A 20,205-nucleotide genomic window follows, 5' to 3' on the forward strand; every position below is an offset into this window, starting at 1 on the left:
GCAAAGGGGCGCAGTCATTAATTTACATGAATTTTTAGATCTGGCTTAACTGTGCAACAGTCACTTGACCTTTTAACCTACACCAATATTAATCTGCAGTTCTTTGCTTCCTCACAAATACATATTCATTCCCATGCTATACTTGTAAACTTCACATTACCATACATACAACATTCTGTTGAAGCCAGACCTATGGGCATGGTCTATTCGTGTTCTTACTCGAGGTGTTCCCTGCCCTCATTCCGCTCTGAGCCTCTATGCTGGCTGTCTTTGGAAAGTGCTATTCTTGGGATTAGAAGATGCCTTGGTAGAGCCAACTCAATATGAAATTTCCCTGGAAGCACCTTGCAAGAGTTTAAAGTACAGGAAGAGAGTGTACCCAAGAACAACATAAGGACAGGTAGAGCAATTACCGTTGTGGTTCATCAGATGAAGCAGGGCAGGTGAGCTGCTACCCCCTTTTTCTGCCCTGGTCTCATCCCTATCACCACCCATGACATCTTTCAACCCATCATCAGAGGCCATCCCGTTTGCTGTCCCGACACCCAACATCAAGGATCTCCACATCCATGCACTACATGACTAGGTAGTCTGGGGCCACAATCTCGATGTTGAGATCCATCTCAACATCCACAACTTTAAATTCTGGGGGAGGTCTCCCTTAGCAACTTCGCCTTTGTGCGGTCACACCCCAAAACTCAGCGAGAAGGTCAGATTTTGAAAACCGATGACTGTCAGTGCCTCTTCACCATATCCAGAATCTTTGACTGTGAAATGTGCACCCATCCCAATGGCACAGGATGATTTGCAGCCTCCACCACATCCAAAGAATACAACTATCCCAAAAGTGGCTCAACTTTCTGTTAACATGTCAAGTATTTTGAGATGCTAGCACCAGCACTGGCTCATCAACCAATTCCTCACCTTTCTCCTCCACCACCTCACAGAAGCTTTCTAAAAGGAAGAGCTCCTCGCAGGAGAAGAGGCTTGACGATGTTGATGAACCTCCAAGGAAGAAAAAAATGTAAGAAAGATTGTCTCAGCTCTCAAAACAGAAAGTCATAAGAAATGAGATGAAGATAAAGAACTTGGGAATGGCCTCTTCCTCATGAACAATTGGGATGATACTTGTCAGCCTTGTGCATCTAGGAAAGTCGGTTCACCTTCTACTTCTTCCTCGGATCCTGATGGAATGAGTCCTTACTCAGCAAGAACACCAGACTCCTCTCCACATTTGCTGTCTTTGGTGGGCGATGTTAGCTTCCACTAGAAATCAATAGAGCAGCAAAAAGGCTCAATTAAGAAGTTGTTCTCCACAATTTCTGGTACTGTTCTCCAAAAGCATCAAATAAAACATTTGATATAATGCTCCAGGTTGTCCTTTGACAGCGAGAAAAAAAAACAAGATGATGAACTCAATTGGCAAAAAGAAGCGTGCTGGACATCTGCTACTTCCATGAAAGCTTCTAAATTCTTGCCCAACTAGGCAGATTCAACAAAGTTGTAGAACTCGTTAGATAGACTGACCAAGCTTTTTCCCCAGAGAAAATAGAGACTATTTCAAGGAATCTTTCAAAGAAGGAATGATCACCTCTGGCTAGACGAGTAATCCAACAAAAAATTCAGCAGACCAAGGAGCACTAATATAGTCTTTCCTTTTGCCTGGCATCTCATCCATATGTGCAGCAAAAAGTAATTTAAGTGCTATTCTCTAGATCATCACTTTTTGGTGCGCACCCTGACGAGGAGTATGCGGACAGAGGCCAAAACCTTGCATTCTGTAGGGAAAAATTATTTTGGAAGATGCAGCACAAGGGTTATGGTTATGGGAATGGAATACAGTGTTTCCACAAACCTACTTAAAAATCCAGCAACCAGTCCAGCTCAAGGGGCAACAATAACAACTTCCTCAGCAGTAGTTTTCCAAAATCCAAAGATTCAGGTTGGCGGAGATCTCCAACAGCCTTCCAAGGCTACGGATAAGCTTCCCTTCCACACTGTTAGTCCTTTACTCTGCCATGAGGGCTCATATGCCATTTCCTCCACACTCAGATTTTCCTAGACAGCAGCAGGCCAGGTGGTAGATTTCACAGCTGGATGAGTGATATTACCCAGCCATGAAAGGCCGTAGCACCCCGTTTTCTCAGCTTGCTAGATTCGCATCAAGATACATCCCAATACTAGTACAACAGTGACTTCTCGCAGGCACCAGATGCTTCAACTTAACCACTGACCAGAGTGGGAAGGAGTCTTTCCATTTAGAGTCAGAAATGGTCATGGATCACATCAGACAGGTGGTCCCTGGACACAGTCCACTAGGGTCATATCCCCGAAAGTGTTCTACGACTATGTGTTCATCACTGCCTTAAATGAATATAGGCAGAGCTCCCATGTATCCTTTCTGAAAGGGATTCTCAGGACCATCCAAGTGAACCTGAGAAATACAAGTTTCTACTCTAATTCTTTTCTTGTCTGAAAGAAATCTGGAGATTACTGTCCAATCCAAAATCTGCATTGCCTAAAGATATACATTAAAATACACTAATTTGATATGGTAACCCCACTTAGAGTCCTTCAGCTACTCCAGGACGAAGGGTGTATGGCAATGCTGTACCTTTAGGACATCTTCCTTTTTTTTCTTCAATTTGTTTTTATTTCATATTCATACAGCAGTCAGCATACATTATCTCACACATGATTGCATTGTGCATGAATGATATAAAATAGAGTACACTTCTAACTTCAAAGTACCCTCCCTGGATCTGCAATGCCCGTGGGAGCAATCTGGAGTTAGGCCCACAAGTAACATCGTAAGGTACATTCTACAGTGCTGGAGGAGCTGCACAACCCCAATGAAATAAACAGTTGTTATTAATGATACAGTGATAGACGAAACATGAAACCAGAAAACTCTGGCAGCGATTGGCGTTGGTAACATATCCTACATATTCCTGAGTCCTAGAGACCAGCTCAAACATATATCAAAGTCCATCTCCCTCACCCTCCAGAATGGACCCACAGCTCACCAAATAACATGTTGACGAGGCCATAACACGGGACAAGGATATCTTCCTTCATATCCCTATCCATCCCAAGCATCCCAAATGCATAGATTTTCAAAAAGTCAGTTGCTACTACCATTGTAGTTCCTGCCCTTCAGGCTGAAATCTGCCCCTCGAATCTTAACAAAATGTATGGCCCAGTAGCAGTGTTCCTCAGGTGTTAGTCCCTTCCCAAGATGATTAACCTATAACAGACGCATCCATAGTTACAACGAATGCCTCTAGCAAAGCCTGCCTTCGGTATTTCTACCTACTGGGACTCACTCTCACTTCATCCCCACAGTTCAATTTCTTAAAGCCATACTTTGTAATTGTAAATGTTATTTATATAGTACTTACTACACCTGACAAGGTGTTGAAACTGGATGCATGAACAGCTTTCCCATCCAAGGAGTGCATACACTAGAGTCAGCCTCTAGCCTCACAATTTAGCAAGATTCAGACTGCATCGGTACACCTCAACTGGTCTCTTCTAAGGATAACATCAACCTACATTTCGGTTGTTCGCCCCTGCTGCCTGTATATGTAGCCACTTCTGGAATAACTGGACGGACTGTGGACCTTCATTGATAAGGTTCTGTTTGTGACCTGGACAAAGGTAGTGGTGATCTGACATAGATCAAATAGCTAAGGGCCTGTCTTTTCAACGTCTGCCTCTCACTTTGTGATGACAACTGACACACATCAGTGGATTCCTGACGTGCTCACCTACATAAATTGCCTGTAAAACTGTCTTTGGATAACTTAAGACCACTTAAAGATACTTAAGCTCAGAGCAAGCCAAGTATAATGTGCTGCCTTTCTTCTAAGAATCTGAAATTTTTCAGTGTCCATACGGGCTGACAGCACCTCCTTGATGTTCTATATGAACAAGCAATGATGAACCTAATCTCTAGTTTTATTGGAAGAAGCCCAAATGCTTTTGACCTGGCTGTCCAGCAGGGAGTTTTGCTGAAGACCAAACCCCTGCCCGGAGTCGGGAATTAATGGGCCAACAGACTCAACAGGGATGTGCCCTGTGTGGGAGCTAGATCATGCTCAAGTTGAAGGAGTGTTCTACTGTGAAAACCTGAGATTGACCCTTTTCCTACAAAGACCAGCAAGACAGGCTGATACTTTCCAGCAAGTATACAGGAATGAGTGGAATGCTTCTTTGATGACCTGGTTCAGGACATTTGTGCACACTTTTCCTGCATTTTTCATCATTCCATGGGCAAGTGCCAAAGTCAAACTGGAATGATATTTCACAATTCTCATCACCCCAGTGTGGCTGAAGCAATATTGGTTAATGAACCCCCTGCAACTGTATGATACTTTGCATATGCCTCATGAGTCACACCTGTTTCACATATCCTAAAGCTGGGACAGTCTCCACCCTGCCATTGCAACCAGTGAGCTTGAACGACTTGCTTCTGATCATGTAAAATAGACCCATATAGATGTCCTAGATGAATGCCTTCAAATACTCAAGCTAGCCCATCTTCTGTAACTAAGGCATACCAGATGAAATGTAAGAGATTTTGCAGTTGCGTATTGCAGAAAACTTCATCTATTGTTATTTCAATCTCATCAGATTTTGCTAAACTTGCTACAACTAGGCAAATCAAGACTGAAGCTCAGTTCAGCTAGAGTTCACATATTAGCTGGTTGGCTGATTATGTATGTTCTAACAAATTGTAATTAAGGAATTTCTCAAAGGCCTCTTTAGGGCTGTTCCACTAGGTTCATCAGTCAACAGTTATTTTAAATTTACCACTTTACTGTCCCACTTCAGCCAGATCCATTTTGAACCCATTCACTGGGTGAACTTAAAATAAAGTTCATATAAACTGTCTCTACCCATGTTGTTAATGACGAACAACAATGATTCTACTTTTTCTGTAAACTGCTCTTATTACTTATTATTTTATCAATTCTACAAGCAAGTTCGATGCAACACTCTGGTAATGGGTTCTTTAAAGTGACAGAGCCTTAAAAAAATATGTATTTTATACATACATAAAGGTCAATAAACAGTGTAAGGTGAATTCAAAGTGGAGGAGTGTAAGATGACAAAATCAGTGGTTTAGTGTGGTTCATATCTGTGAAAAGTGAAAAGGCCAGTTTTAAATTATTTAGTCCCAGAAATCTGGCTGGCAAGTGAAGAGCAAGTCACTAAATTGTTTCTGTTTATTTATAATTAACCATTTAAAGATGGTAAATGTCAATCTTGGAGCAGTAAATTAAAAATATACAAAGTGTGTGAAAGCACATTATAGATTAAAGAGCAGCACATTGGCAGACTGTATTAACCAGGCACCGTAAAAAAGAAGAAAAATAGACAGTTAAGAAAAATTAATAAAGAGGGTGGTAAGCAAAGAAAGAGCAGGGTGTGCAACTCGACACCACAGAACCAAAGAATCAGAGCCAAAAGGGCAAGATGGGGAGGTAGGTAATTTGCCCATTTGGTATCAAGGCTGTGGAACACCCTCCCACTTGACCTCAGATCATTACCGAATTAAACCTCCTTTAGAAAAAACCTAAAGACTTGGCTGTTTCCCTGTTAGTTTTAGTCATGATCATAGTGAGCACTCACTAGCGCAGGGAAGCCCTCAGGCATCCATGCGCTTTACAAATCATAAACATAAGGAGTATTGGAAGGGGCGGGGGAGCCACAGATGAACTGTAGGAGGAGCAAGACAGAGTTTGTGGGTGAAACAGAAGTCAGAGCACTGAAGAAACATACAGTAGCGAGAGCAAGAACATACATGCACTTCCATAGAGTGCTGAAAGAAAACATAAAGTAGTGCCCTGGTGTCAGCTGCGGAAGAATACATGTCACCCAATCAAAAGAATACTAAAGAAGCTATGCTCCAAGGGAGCGACCAACTAATGAAGAGAAGGTTGGCAAGAACACCAGCCAATCATGGGCTAAACCCACTCTTAGTAATTGTGCATAAGAGGTCTTTTGACAACAGATTGCTTAAGCTATCTGTAGGCAAGATCTAATTAATGTCTGCCAATAATCTATGCATTAATTCCTCAGTGTGACTACAACAGAGTATCTAGTATCAATACCCTATTCTAGCATTGCACCCAATTCACAACCTCCAGAAATTAGTCGGCAAGCAAAATTCCAGTGGATTACTTTTGTCACCCAATTGTTCTCCTTCTCAAACATAGGAAAGGCACAGATTTCGGGTCACTAATGTTCATCTAATTATGGCAATGAGGGCCTCCATCGCCCCCCCCACCCACCCCGATTAAACACTTTTAGTCTGCTCACCAAACTTCAGATACATCCAGGCCCTCTGTCTTTCCAAACTCGACTGACAAAACTCATCAATGGTGCCAGAGTCAGACCGTTTTAGCTGTCCACTACTAATTTAGTGGATATGTTGCCATTCCCTTTCTGGCATTCTTTTCTAAGAAGAGAGCATACATGACAAACTGTCAGTTTCACCTTGAACTTTTCTTTAATTTTAACAACACTTTGTTGGCTGCTAATGAACAAAAATGCAATGCAAATATGTAGGCTGTATATTTTCATTCAAGCAGTTTTTTTTAACTTCTAGTCAAAGGTTGTAAATACATGTACAGAAATACTCAAAACAAAAAATATTTGTTCAATTCTGGCACACAGGCCCATACAGATGAGGACACTGCTGCTCTGGAGTACACTGTTAGCATTTTGGTTGTGTCCAGTATGTTATTGTTACATTTATAGCCTTGTAGACTAAATGATTTATGTACCTTGCTGTTCTTTACTCCTATAAATGTGTGTTGTAAGTTTGAAATCATCAATGCAACTTTGTAACAGCTGTTGATAGTTTTTTGTGTGTGCCATTAAAGTGTCTAGTGTGTTTTTCGCTTTCACCTCAAACAGTAGTACATGCCTTCATTGACTGGTCTCTTAATTGCAGAGTATATTTGTGAATGTGATCTGAAGTGGAAGCAGCATAATCAATCAATGCTCACAAATAATAGGCTAGCTGCAGGACAGGTACCATTGTTTTTTTTATTTTTTCATTAAATAATTGGGCATTACACCCCAGTCCCCATCTCCACATTTATCCCATAGCTTGTTGTGCATTTATTAGTGTTGTGATGTTTTTGATCCTCTATATATTATTTTAGGGCTACAATAACTGGACCAATGGCCTATATGGTTACTCCTGGGACATGATGGTGCATTCCCGGTCTCACCAGCACGTGAAGATCACTTACAGGGATGGACTGACAGGAGAGATCGGGTATCTCAACCCTGGGGTAAGGACAGCTGCAATCAGGCCTTGCTTCATGGGGGTGAAGGAAGACCCAACGGCAAGTAGTACTGTGGGAGACCCTAGGGTGGGGAAAGGGTCTGAACATGCCTTCCCATTTCGTGGGGACATAGGGTGTTTGCTATTCTGTATGGAATACCCCTGCAGTTGTAATGTGAGAGATTAAGGGGATATTTTGAATGTGACTCTAGTTCTCCTTGGCTACAGGGTGGGAGGGGTGTATTATTTCTGGTCCCCATGAATGATGTGGAGAAATTGTACTCCTATTTCCCAAGATCTCTCTAGGTTGCGTTGTGAGAGTTTAAAGTGAAACTGGGCTACTGTTATTCTAGGGAAACCATGGGGTCACCTTTGTCTACAATGTAGGTTGTTTGAAGGGACACTAGTCTTGTATTAGTCGCGATCTTCTAGGCTATGAGAGGACTCATAGCTCAGGCTGCCTGGGGTCTCAGATGGCTCCAGTATAAGGGCCTGACAAAGTCTCTGATCTAGCATTACTTGGTGTCTTGGCATCTTTAGTTTTTGCTCTGCGGGACAAATGGACTGTTTCTTTGTGCACCTTGTTCCTTTCATGTCTGATGTATGTTTATAGACCACTGTTCCTGTGTCATTACCACTTGTTCAAAACATTTTTTTACTACTGCATTTAGGTTTTTACACAGACGCGCCGCTGGAAGGATCATGGAGACATGTTGAAGCAATATGCCACCTGCCTGAGTGGGCTTCTCCACAACTACAATGTATCGGAGCCCGAAATTTACTTTGACATCTGGGTCTCAATCAATGACCGTTTCCAACAAAGGTTAGCCAGGAATGGGTTGCAATATTACCTTGCTGTATGCGAGCCTGTTCCAGCTAGGCAGCGTAGGAGAAGAGGATTGGCGATTCAGAACTTAAAGTGAATGCATATCAGTTCAGAAACTAGACTTTAAGGTTATGGGTCAAGTGTGAAGTTGCACCTGCTTTTTCCTCCACCCTCGTGGACCTCCTAGATCTTAGCCAGATTTAGTGTAAACAGAAGCGTGCCATTGGCCCTCCATGATCCCAGAGTAATAGGTTCCTCATGGATCTTGAAACTCTTCTAGGCATCTGTCCTTGCCCTCTGGATTTTTACAAGACAAGCTCTGTTTTGAGTCAGAACATTGCAGTTTAGTATATGCGCAAAATAAAGGTCCACACCAATGTTGTGGATTTATTGCTTTTGTTAGGTTCTATAATGATCAGCGTTTGGCACAGTTCACTTAAAGTGATGTTCTTACACAAATCTGTTTATATTATGTTTCAGCTAGTAGAATTTAGACTGCTATTAGTTAGACAAAAGGGTTGTACAAAATTCAGGACCGGCATACTGCTCCCTCATTTTATGCTGCGCTACCCAACTAGTATATTGTACTCTCTAGAGCCAGGGGCGCAACTTAAGTTTTTATATCTCAGATCATATCTTTATTCTTTTTCTTATACACAAGACTGGCCAACATGTGTTTTGTGAAAAAAAATTGCTTCCTCAGGGCCACAACATTAAGTTTCAGTACTCCCTTCTTTTTATCTTCATATTCAAAAAGCACAAAATAATATAATCATTTTTCCATAGAAGCTTTTGTATATCTGACTCTTTGCTTAAATGGGCTTAGCACCAACAAGTAAGCAGACTATCAATCTCTATATTCTAAAAAAAAAAAATGAAAAAAACTCAAATGTTTGACCCTAAAAAAGTGAGCGCCCTTCATCAGTCCTTGATCCTCAAAATCTGCAAACCAGCCAGAGCACATCTAGGAAATCTTCGCTGGAGAATCACAGCGAAGAACATCCAAGCTGAAGATATGCATCAAACTTAACAATGGGGAAGGCTGTATCCGCCTGGGTTCAGAGTCTAGTTTTCTTACGTATCTTGGTATGTTATACACTTTTCCACATTGCTGCATTTTCGCCAGGTTTGACTTCCAAGGTAAATTGTCTTGTTGTGAGATTTAAGGCCGCTGTCCAGTTCCCAAGGCTTGGTACAAGTCTTGTTCAAAGTTTCTATCATCTAAAATGCCTATTTACTGCACCCTTCACAGGCTTTGGTGGGGAACTACAGTGACTTTGTACCAATCTGAAAGAAGACTTGTGTGTCTTCTATAACATCTCTATGCTTTTGCACAGCCTCAAGTTTTCCATCCGATCCCTTTACATTCTGAAAGGCCGGGAAAAACCAAGCTTTCTGTTTTCTTTCTCTACTGCTGATTTGGGGAATCATTTATTTAGGTGGACTATAGTGAAGAATCAATCCCTTTGAGCAATGACTCCAGGATCATAATAAAGTTTTATGTTTGTCTTTTTTTTCTAATTCATTTTTCAGTGAAACAAAGTACAATGTATGTCACAGGGTATATCATAGATCAACTTTAAGATTTCAGTTGCAAAAAAGTTTACAACATTATTCAGATTACTACTCTAAACATGTAGATAAAGCTCTAAAAACAAGGTACTTCTTAAGTCATGGGTCGTTATTAGAACAAACCAAAAATACATTGGCTTAGTAGGTCCAGATCTGCATCTGTGTGCATGTATCTGTTTCTTATTATTCCTCTAACGGGTATTTTTTCGGTTGCCCCTAGATAGCCCACAGGCGCATCATTCTAGGTAGTGCAGCATCTTATAGTTCAAGTTGTTCATTGCAGTATGTTCGATCTTTCAACCATTGCTCCTTGCTGGGGACCTTACCTCTCCCCACGGACATTGCTACACATATTTTAGCCATGAGGAGCACAATGGCTAAACACACTTGTAACATTTGCAGGTATTTCTTTCACAAGTCCCAGAATACATAATTGAAAGGACACCTCCCAATATATGGAATATTATTTTTGAAAGTGTATTAAGTATTTTATTGCACGAATTCTGGATCTTGGGGTGCCTCCGTGCCAAATGGAAGGAATTTGCCATTGATGGACATCTGGCACATTTTGCCTCTTGTCTAAGCCAACTTCTTTGGAGATGACTAGGTGCATGATATAGTTGCTGCACGAATATTTAGTGTATGATGCTCCGCCTGCAATTGGAGTTCAGTGCTGCTGTATGTGCAGAACAGAAGGTCCTATCGTACGTCAGTCACAGGAGAGTCCAGTACTGCATTCCATTTTTCTCGTGCTAGGGGTGTAATAATAGGGGTTTCCATCTGTAATATGTTGTATAGGCAAGTTATTAAAAAATTCAGGATGATACTCTTAGTAGTAGGGGTAGCGTGTTAAATTCAGGGGGGCCAATTTGAAAAGTGGGTCAGTATCATTATAAAGGTTGCCGACAAATGCACTAAGATAGTGATTCTTGATAGAAAAGATTACATTGTTAAAGCGTACTACCAAATTCATAAACCCACCAGAGAGTAGGGTTGTGGGAATTTAACAGAAAATCTTCTTGCATATCTGGACCTTACATATAGGACACTAAAGATGTAGTCAACGCATTTTTGAGTTTCGATGTCAGACGACCCATTGTGATCAACTTAGATAGGCTAATGGACTTCTGCTTAGAACTCAAGGTCAACTTTAGCATAGCTAGACCTTTTATATTTCCATGGAGTAATATTCTGAATCAGCTTCGATTTAGATGGACCTTCAGCCTTCAAAGGAGTAGTATTCAACATATTCTTTGAAGTTGAAGGGCACAATCTCTTCGGTGTCAAAAAAGAAATTCTGAAATTGTACCCATGTCTAATAGTGATTGCATAAGACGACAGTGAAGGAGGGTGAAACATTGACTTCAAACTTTGTCAGGAATGTCCATGACATGGCTGCTCCTCTTTACTTGTGGTAGAAGAGGCAGCATGGGGACATCTTCAGCTTTCTAGGCTTGAGAGGATGAGAAACTGCTTGTACTTGAGCTTTTTGCCAAATTATCAGGCTCCGAAGCCCAATGCATTCCTGTCTCACAACATCCTCCTGGGACAGTCGCAAAAAAAAAAAAGTCACCGTTCATCACTGAGGGGTCTTTGGGTAGGCATGCAACACACAAGAGATGCAGGTATTTTACTCATTACTCAACGTGAGGGACACTTCTCAAACAGAGAAGATGTGCACAATGGCTTAGTGTACAAGAAAGCTTTGAGAGGGAAAGAACATTCCAGTATTATGATTTTGTTTGTAACAAATGAAAAATAATAAAAAATCCAAACGACAGAAGGATTTCAGTCCGAATTGATCAGATACAAAGTAGAATGCCCAGGATGATCTCAGAAGATGTGGAAAAACAGAATTAGGAATAAGGGTCACTGTATTGGATGCTGAGATTGTGGTTGTTTGTTTTAGACAGAAAAGTTGTGTTTTTCATTTGAATCCACATTTGTTGTTAAATGTTTTTTCTGTATTTGTATTATACATTGATTCGAAAAAACTGAAAGTGAATGTCGCGTGGACGTAGCTATTTTGTTTGCTTTATGTTATCGGGACAGGTTTTTTTCAATTTAAAAAGGTGTTCTGGGACCCTGTGCATAGGTGAGGAGATTGAGCATTTAGGAACCTTAGTGAAGATCTATTAATGGAGACTAATTTTATTTCAATTGTCATTTAAGAGAAGGTGAAAATAAGATGTACTTTAAACCCCATATTGATTTTTCTAGTTGCCTTTTTATCATACATTAATTTAATTAGAAGATAAAAAGTAGAAAGACAGGCACTGTTTATAGATGTTTTTTTTCTGTAAAAAGCTACTGCTATGGCATCCTCCACATGTTCTGAGATACTCTAATGCTCAAGAATAATAAGAAAAAAATTGCTCCTTCCAATTTGCCTAGAGTAGCTATCTTTCATAGATGCACAGGACTGTCTCATTTAAAAGTCTCTAACTGGGAGCACATTGTGGGCCTGATTACAATCTTGGCGGATGAGATACTCCGTCACAAACGTGACGGATATTCCGTCCGCCATGTTACACGTTCCATGTGACATAATGTAATTGTAATTTGGCGGATGGGATATCTGTCCGCCAAGATCGTAATCAGGCCCTTGGACTTTCATTTAAAGGTGTTCATAGTTGGTGTCAAGGTTTCAATTCCTAGATCCACACCAAATGCTGGTTCACTCATGGTCAACTCTATGTCCAAAAGGTTAAAACAGTGATATTTTCCAGTTTTTTGATCAATGATTCAATTAATACTAATGTTGGAACCGGGCGAATGCACACATTTCCAGACTGATTAGCAACATGGTAGTTTTGTTTTTCTTCTAAATATGCACAAATTCGTTTTCAAACGAACAGTTAAAAATTGTGCAAAGGCCAGCCAGACCTCCAGCACATTGACTCCTTCAGTAGTCGGACTACGGAGGGAGAGATTACAAACTAGCAACCTCCGTGCCACGCTCTGAGTTGATGATCCTCATTCTGATCTTGTTTATGGCCCTCGCCAATAAATTATATAGACTGAGTCGTTGAGGTTTATGGACACCTTTTAATTGTTAGAGGTTAAACTAGAAGCCTGCTATAGGGGTTGTTTTCCAAATGACGCCATAATTGGCTCTTGCTAGATATCACAATCCGAAGAGGGAATGCTTCTCTTGTCCTTCTTTTTTTGGAAGAATGTCTCTGTGTCGAGGATTAGGATTCACTCTCAAGACATCCACCTCTGTTTTGTGGGAGGGGGGAGGTTGCTAATTGATACGTGACCCTTGAAGAGTGCCAGGTGCGATCCCGTGCCCCACAACTGCTTGGAGCTTGCAAGCTCCATGCCACCTCTTGTCTCACTGTGGACAAACAATTGTCCAAGTCATTCATTGTATTTCTTTAGTGGCCTAGGTGTTTAAATGTCACTCTGAGGCCAGTGTTACACTTTTGTCCTCCATGCCCAGTATCTAAGCACCACATAGAGCAGTCTTGGAAATAGGTTGTGACGTTACCTTTGCATATGTGCTGCAACTCTTAAAACTGAAAGGCCTTTTGCTGACTGTTGGTTGGAAAACAAAAATTTAGAAAAACAAATAGATTATGAGTTTTCTTAAATGTAGGAACAGTTAGACAAGACTCCCAGTGCTTATGTTAGTTCCACAATATTTGCTATCTCTTATGCACTCTGCGTTTAAAAAGTTGCTGAGGTAGATATTTCTATGGTAAAGAATATGCATCTGGAATTGTACTCATTAGAAATCTATTGATGTTGCACATCCTTAAGCATGTTTATAGTGATAGGTTACAGAACACCTGTGTGACATGTATTTCACTTAGCATTCCTTCTAATATAATTTTGCTGCACCATTGTTGAGGAATCCAGGACAGTTAAGTATTTGACAGACAACACAAATACTCTGATTAATCATGATCTGACTGTCAGAGGCTCTACAAAATCAATTGGTTTGCTCTTTGACAAGTTCTTCCTGCACCAGAACAAAACCGCCAGTCAGAATCCCAACACACTGATGAGGTAGACCAGGGCTAGGGTGGCCCGTTGGTTTTTACCTGTCATGACATAAGACTCAATGTTTATAAATATTGACAATCGTGTACATTTCCCCCACACAGGCTTTTTGACCCCAGAGTGGACATAGTGAAGGCAGATTGGTCTCCCTTTCGAAGGACTTCCTGGGTGATGCCCCTGCTGATTGACCTGTCGCCTTGGAGGCTAAAGTTTCAAGAAATGGAGAATACTCTGGATAACCAGACTGCTGTGGTGTTTATTGCCGATTTTCCAGGTGAAAATATTTTGATTGATTTTAGTTTAGGAGGCCTGGAGAGTGTTATAAAAGCAAGCCGTTCTATACATCTAAGTGTGTTCTATTGCGTTACTGTATTTCTACCTGCTAAGCAGCACATTAATTGACACTGTGCTGTGCTCCATTCAATACAACAACGTCATAGGCCTACACTCCCCAACATTAAGCTGCAAGCTCTACACATTTGAGTCCAAAACGGAATAACACTAGGTTGAGCTTTCACCAGTGAAACACAGGAATTGGCTTTACACTTCCAACAAGCTCTGCTGCATTGTGGCCTTTTCACTCACAGACACCAAACTGAGCTCTCTTCCTCAGATTGCACCCTCTTGGTTCCACAGTGTGCTCTAAAGTTCTACACGGTCGAGGAGCCCACATTCAAGAGAAGAGTATACGCTCTGTCTGATAATACATTATCACGAATCGCCCAGTGATTTCACTTCTGTCTGAGCTTTCCCCTTACTATTGACTCATAGGTCCATCATTCACTGAAATGAAAGTTAGTCCTTAAAGTACTGCAGCTACATGGGTCTTATACTTTGTAACGTTGAGTAAAGTTCTCCCTTGTGCGTTTGCCATGCACATCTTATGTTGACTTGTTCCAAGTGGACCCTCTGAAGTAACGCTATCTCTTGTGTACCCTACTTTTTATAGTTACCTTTTCACTACTTGTCACACTGTCACTATGCTCAGTCATCCCTGTTTTAAACCTCACTAGTGTACCTACTCCTGGTCTCCTGCTGTCTTCACATGCATATTTTCACATTCTATTTAAGGCCTGCATTTGGAGAATTTTGTGAGTGAAGATCTGGGCAACACCAGCATTCATCTGCTGCAGGGAGAGGTTCAGGTCGAGATTGTGAAGGAAGAGAAGAACTATACACTAAAAGAAGGAGAAGGAATGCAGGTGAGTGAGGCATGAATGCTTAAAAGTTAGAATGTGTTATCCTAGAATAGGTCCTTGCAGAAACAATCCACACATTTGTTACTTGACCATACATGTTCTTAGAGTTAAATGCACTGGCGTGTTCAAAGACATTACTATAAGTACTAGAATGCAGAACTGGATGGACCCAAGGATGGCCACGTTCCTCCAGAGCTCCTGACACCAGCTCCTGCCTGGACATGTTGGTGGCACTGCTGAGAATGCAATCTGGACACTGATTGTGGGGTTGGCCCTACAGATGTCCAATCGACACTGACAAACTAATCAGGAGGGTGTACAAACTCTACAAAACGGCAGGCACCAAAGTGCATTTTTCAGAGAGAGAGGAGTGTTAAATCTGACCGAGACTGACCCAACTTTGGCCTGAAGGTCACAGATTGAGCCCACACCAGCATTTTTGAGCAGGCCAGAAGTTGACATGGGAATGTGCCAAGTACCTTTAGCACCAGAAACTCTGCCCAACACTTAATAGGACCCAGCGTCATTACGTATTTGGCTTTCTTATAGATGCAATTTGAACTCTTCTGGCATTATATCAGAACAATATGGACAGCATTGCTTAACATAATGAACATGATCTGATATTCCTGATCACTCAGTATCCCCAAGACGGTGACTCCATCAACAACACTGACTCAGTGAAAAGATGAGAGGAAAGGGATAGGTGAGAAAAATAAAGTCCCCAATTCCTGTCAATAGTTGATTGTTCAAAAGACAACAGGTACTTTGTAAAGAGACCTAATTATTTATATGTAGGGAAAGAGTGGTGCTAAAGCAGTCAGAGACAGCAGATTAGGCACCAGGGCATACATTTAAGGACGGATAAATTTAAGTGCACAATTAAGGCCTTTGCAGCCAAGCTGCAGAAGGTTGCTAAGATTAGTAAGGCAAGAATGGGCCCAGGCGGAGTATGGAGATGAAGGTAGTTAGGGGATCTCTTCTTTGGGGACAGATGACTATTAACTGTCAGTGGTGAGGGATGTAAGCAGTGACCTGGAAAGTATACAGGATGAAATTGAGCAGTCTGAAGGTATGGAGTTCTTCAGTACCCCCAATAGAAACTCTAAAGGGATTACACCCATGATGAGTCTGGAGTCTGTAGAAAGTCATGAGTATATACTGTGGGTTGCAGTTGGTTAAAAAAAAATCCCCCTTTACCTGTACTCACCCTTACCCCGAAAATCACCATTACCTCTAACCACATCTTAACCCTAAAATCACTCGTACTCTCCTTTATCTCTACCCACTCTTTAACCCTGAAATCACCCTTACTGTCCTTTACCGCTACGCACCCCTAAATCTTAAAATAACCCTTACCCCCTTTACCTCTATGCACTCCTAACTCCTAAAATATCCCTTGACCCTTTGACCTATACCCAGCCTTAACCCTAAAATTACCATTACCTCCCTTTACCTCTGCCCACCCCTTAACTCTAAAATCACTCTCACCTTCCTTTACTTCTACTGACTCCTAAACCCTAAAATTACCTTTACCACCGTTTACAACACCAACCTTTTATCCACCCTCCTCCCAAAAAAGTCTGTGGATTAAAGATATACAGAGTAAAGACACTCGGAGAAGAGGCTGAGGAGTAAAGGCTTTGCGGACTAAAACCTACAGAGTATAGATTTCGTATCGTTTTAAACCTATGCATGTGGGCTCCTCTATATTAGCTTGTTTGGTGTTTACTTGAGGTGCCAAGCCCCAGTTTTGGTCCCTACTTCCCAGCCGGTTAGAGTGGGAGAAGTTGTCTTTAGTTAATGGATACAACTCTATGTGTTTAATCAGATGAGCTCCCTTTCCACTAATCCTCCACTGGTTGATGATGGAGCATTGCATGGTTTCACTTTGGAGTGCCGTTATAAATGATAAAATACAATTGGCTGTTTAAATGCACAGACTTGCATTGCAGTTTTAAGAATCTAAGTTGCATGGACAAATCTATATATGTAACTAATTCGATATGTGTATATGCCAATAAAACTTATTTTGCCAGAGAATGCTTGGAATGGTCGAACATGGGCTTTATATCTGCCTTGTGTGACTTGACATAGGACTCGTGAATGTGGCTTAGTGTGCGCATCATCTACCTTCTTTTATTGGAATTATGAGCTTGTCCCTATTGTAACAAATGTTAAACCAACCCTTGTCGGATCCTCAGAATATGCCTTCACCGCTGAGATATCACAACCTCAGGCCAAGCCTCAGCAACTAGCAGAACCGATACCAACATCTCCCGTAATGCCTAGGCCAGCAACACTGCCACCCACTCAAGTCCATGTGGATGTTAGGTGACAATTGGGATATAGATAACTTTTTGGAAGCAGAACTTCAAAAAGCCAATACACCTCATTGACGGGAATGGATTATGGAACTTACCACGCCTCCCATTGTACTCTCACCACCCTATGACAAACCTAGATTTCATGGTTTTATTGAAAAAGATTTGAACTTTCTCTCTTCTCCTTTTACCCTCCATACCTCTCTCATGCTTCGTTGTATTTACATAATTATCAGTCCAGGTGGTGTGAACTGTTTTTCTTAACTCCAAATAGATGGAATTAGTGTTCACAATTTTAAGACACTATATTTGTCAGAGGATTTTCGGCCGCTACCCTGCTGACATAACACTAAAAAGCTCATTCTTCCTTTCCCAATACAAGGTTGAGGAGAAGTGGCCCAACGATTTAGCCTACTATGCATGGCTCAAGGTCTCCTTTCCTTCTCCCCCTCTTTTTGGAGAACAGTGTGCACACCTTCATGACAAAGGCTCACGTGTCTTAACTTTCTGCTCATTTACTGTGCACACTGCCTCAAGACTTTTGCACACAGTGTTCGCTGCCGCAGGGTTGGAACCCACAGAGTGCACTCACCTTCAGAACTGGAACCTACAGTCTGTGTTCTCTCATGATCGGACTTGCAAGCTCATTTCATGCTTTGGTCACATCTTCATCCACAGGACTAGGTCTCTCAAGCCAGGTACCAACTGTTTGTGAGTCCTCATTACATGATGGAGATGCACAATGTCTGACTGTTCAGCTCCTCTGCAGCACTTGGCAAAGTGTCTGCTCCTGATTAGTGTTTGCCCCTGCTCCAACAGTGTTGAACCTCTCAGATCATTTCCTGTTTGTGCACAATGTGTGCACCTCCATGAATAGGGTCAACAATGTGTATTTCTCTACACATCGCCATGGAGAGATGTGTGGCTGTTCCCTTCAACAATCAATAACACAATATATGTATCTGCAGGAACGAGGCAACTATTTACTTCTAGTGCTAACTCATCATGCTGAGGAGCCCTGGACAGGGCAGTGTGTCAGGGCAGGGCAGTGTGTCGGTGATTCCCTACACTCCCTTAAGCAATAAAAAAGTTCCCAAATTCAGGTAGCTCAACTGAATAGTACTTTACTGTTATGAGGGCTCCATTCATTGGTTAGGAGTAGGTGATTGTATTAAAGAGCACTATGACTACTTGAGCCAAGGCCAGAATCAAAGATCATGTATCTTGAAAACCCCCAAGACTGCAAGAATCCTCATATCATGTTCCCAGCACAGAAGTAAGTTGTGTCCCAATATGCTAAGGCGGGGATTTAATACCCTTCTCTTCTATGCAAGCCCTGGAGCGAGTCCTCTCCCTAATTACTGCTCTCTCCTCACCCCATGTACAATAGCATTGCACTTAGGGCACCTCACCAGTCTTTATCCAAAGGGACTCATGAGGGGTAAAGGGTGGCATTCCATGGCATTATCTCAACTTGTAGTACATTTCTTTACTGCCTCCAGAGTGAGTGGGTGAATCAGATGTCTGCACATTATGTTGTAAGTGGGCACCTGCCAGTCTGCCTTAATAATAATTAACTCTGTTATACCTCTAGCTGCCACCGGCTTTCGGAATTCATAGCACTGTAACCAGGATGCAAAACCAATAATGCCTTATTAGTGGTCATCAGTTTATTGACCTTGATAGCATAAATAACTGAGTTAACCCAACAGGTTGTTGATCTTGTAAGTTCCATGTGTGTGCCTGAGTACTGTCTTTTCCGACATGTGCTAAATCCTTATTTTTACACATTTAGCACTAGGACTGTGAAATATTAAAGTTGGCTGTGGCCAACCAGGCATGGTGTTTCCTTTTGAAGTTTGACTTGTCTGACCACACATAGTACCTTGCACAAAGTGGCCTTTCATTGTGACATCTGTGATAAACATGCCATGTGGCAACTGTAAGACCCCCGTCAGAAAATGACTTGTGCTCTCTTAGAGTGTACAAGCTCTTTTTCCAACTCTTATAGAATTTAAGACCACTGCCAGATACGGTCTTTTTAGGGTGTAAGACCTCTGTCTTTCACAGATGCTCTTCTACTCTCTCCATCACAGTCAGCCTTACATTCTTTTGGAGTGAAAGACCCTCCACTCCTTTAACTTAGGAAGAGACAGTCTCCGAATGCTGTCTCTAATGTGAGCTCCAACCCCTTTGGCAGTCATGCTCTTCTATATATTGGAGCAGTAGTCCTGGGTCTGCTCCCACCCCCAAAGTAGCCAAACTCCAGTGGCTCAGTACCACACCCAGAGCTAAGCTGTGTCAGCACACATGCACATGGTAAGAGAAGTAATGTTTTAATTTATACAAGTACTGTCATTAATTTCCAGGAAGATTTTGGCATTTTAAACATTTGGGTATTAGTGCAGATTGACACCTTCCTCTTATTCTACCTGTTTTTCTCTCCTGGCAACCTGCACGTAATGCTGTGCAGGTCATTGAAAATGCACATACTGGGTGTGCATGCTGGTGTGTAGCCATATCATTTAACACAGCGAGAAGCATCTGAAGCCTGAAACTAGAGTAACAGAGGCACTCACAGTGTGCCAAGGCCTTGTGTGCCCTCTACTCCTTTCCCAGCGTATGAAAGGTTCTACTGTAATCATTTTTTTCTTTTAACTTTATTTTCTTTATTTAGATGTCAACAAAAGTCGTGACAGGCACAATAAACAGGATGCACAAAACCAGAGAGAGAAAAAACCCAGACTACATGAGAAGCAATACTACAAAAAAGTTATCCTACATAAACAAGCAAAGACGAAACAAAAAAGAGCAAGAATGCAAAACATCGACTTAAACATCAATTATGAGACCTAATGGGCAGGTGCCAGCAGCCAAAACAGTGAGACGAAAAGAGAGAACTATAGCTAGGGATTACATTTAGCCCTTCTCCGGGATGTAGATCAGCGCATAGACCATTCCTTTACCGGGCCC

The 20,205-nt window shown here is 41.6% G+C and overlaps 1 protein-coding gene across 8 annotated transcripts in view; it reads left to right on the forward strand.

The window, feature by feature from the left end:
• Positions 1–20,205, forward strand: part of GGCX (gamma-glutamyl carboxylase) — a 238,012-nt gene that overhangs the window by 149,338 nt on the left and 68,469 nt on the right. For all 8 annotated transcript variants that reach the window (XM_078666904.1, XM_078666901.1, XM_078666905.1 and 5 more), the window contains 4 exons: positions 7,179–7,310; positions 7,975–8,126; positions 13,814–13,983; positions 14,781–14,911. In XM_078666904.1, the coding sequence (XP_078523030.1) occupies positions 7,179–7,310; positions 7,975–8,126; positions 13,814–13,983; positions 14,781–14,911 (585 nt within the window). The remainder of the gene's footprint in view (positions 1–7,178; positions 7,311–7,974; positions 8,127–13,813; positions 13,984–14,780; positions 14,912–20,205) is intronic.

The sequence above is a fragment of the Lissotriton helveticus genome, chromosome 11, assembly GCF_964261635.1.
Source record: "Lissotriton helveticus chromosome 11, aLisHel1.1, whole genome shotgun sequence".
In the NCBI taxonomy this organism is placed as follows: Eukaryota; Metazoa; Chordata; class Amphibia; order Caudata; family Salamandridae; genus Lissotriton; species Lissotriton helveticus.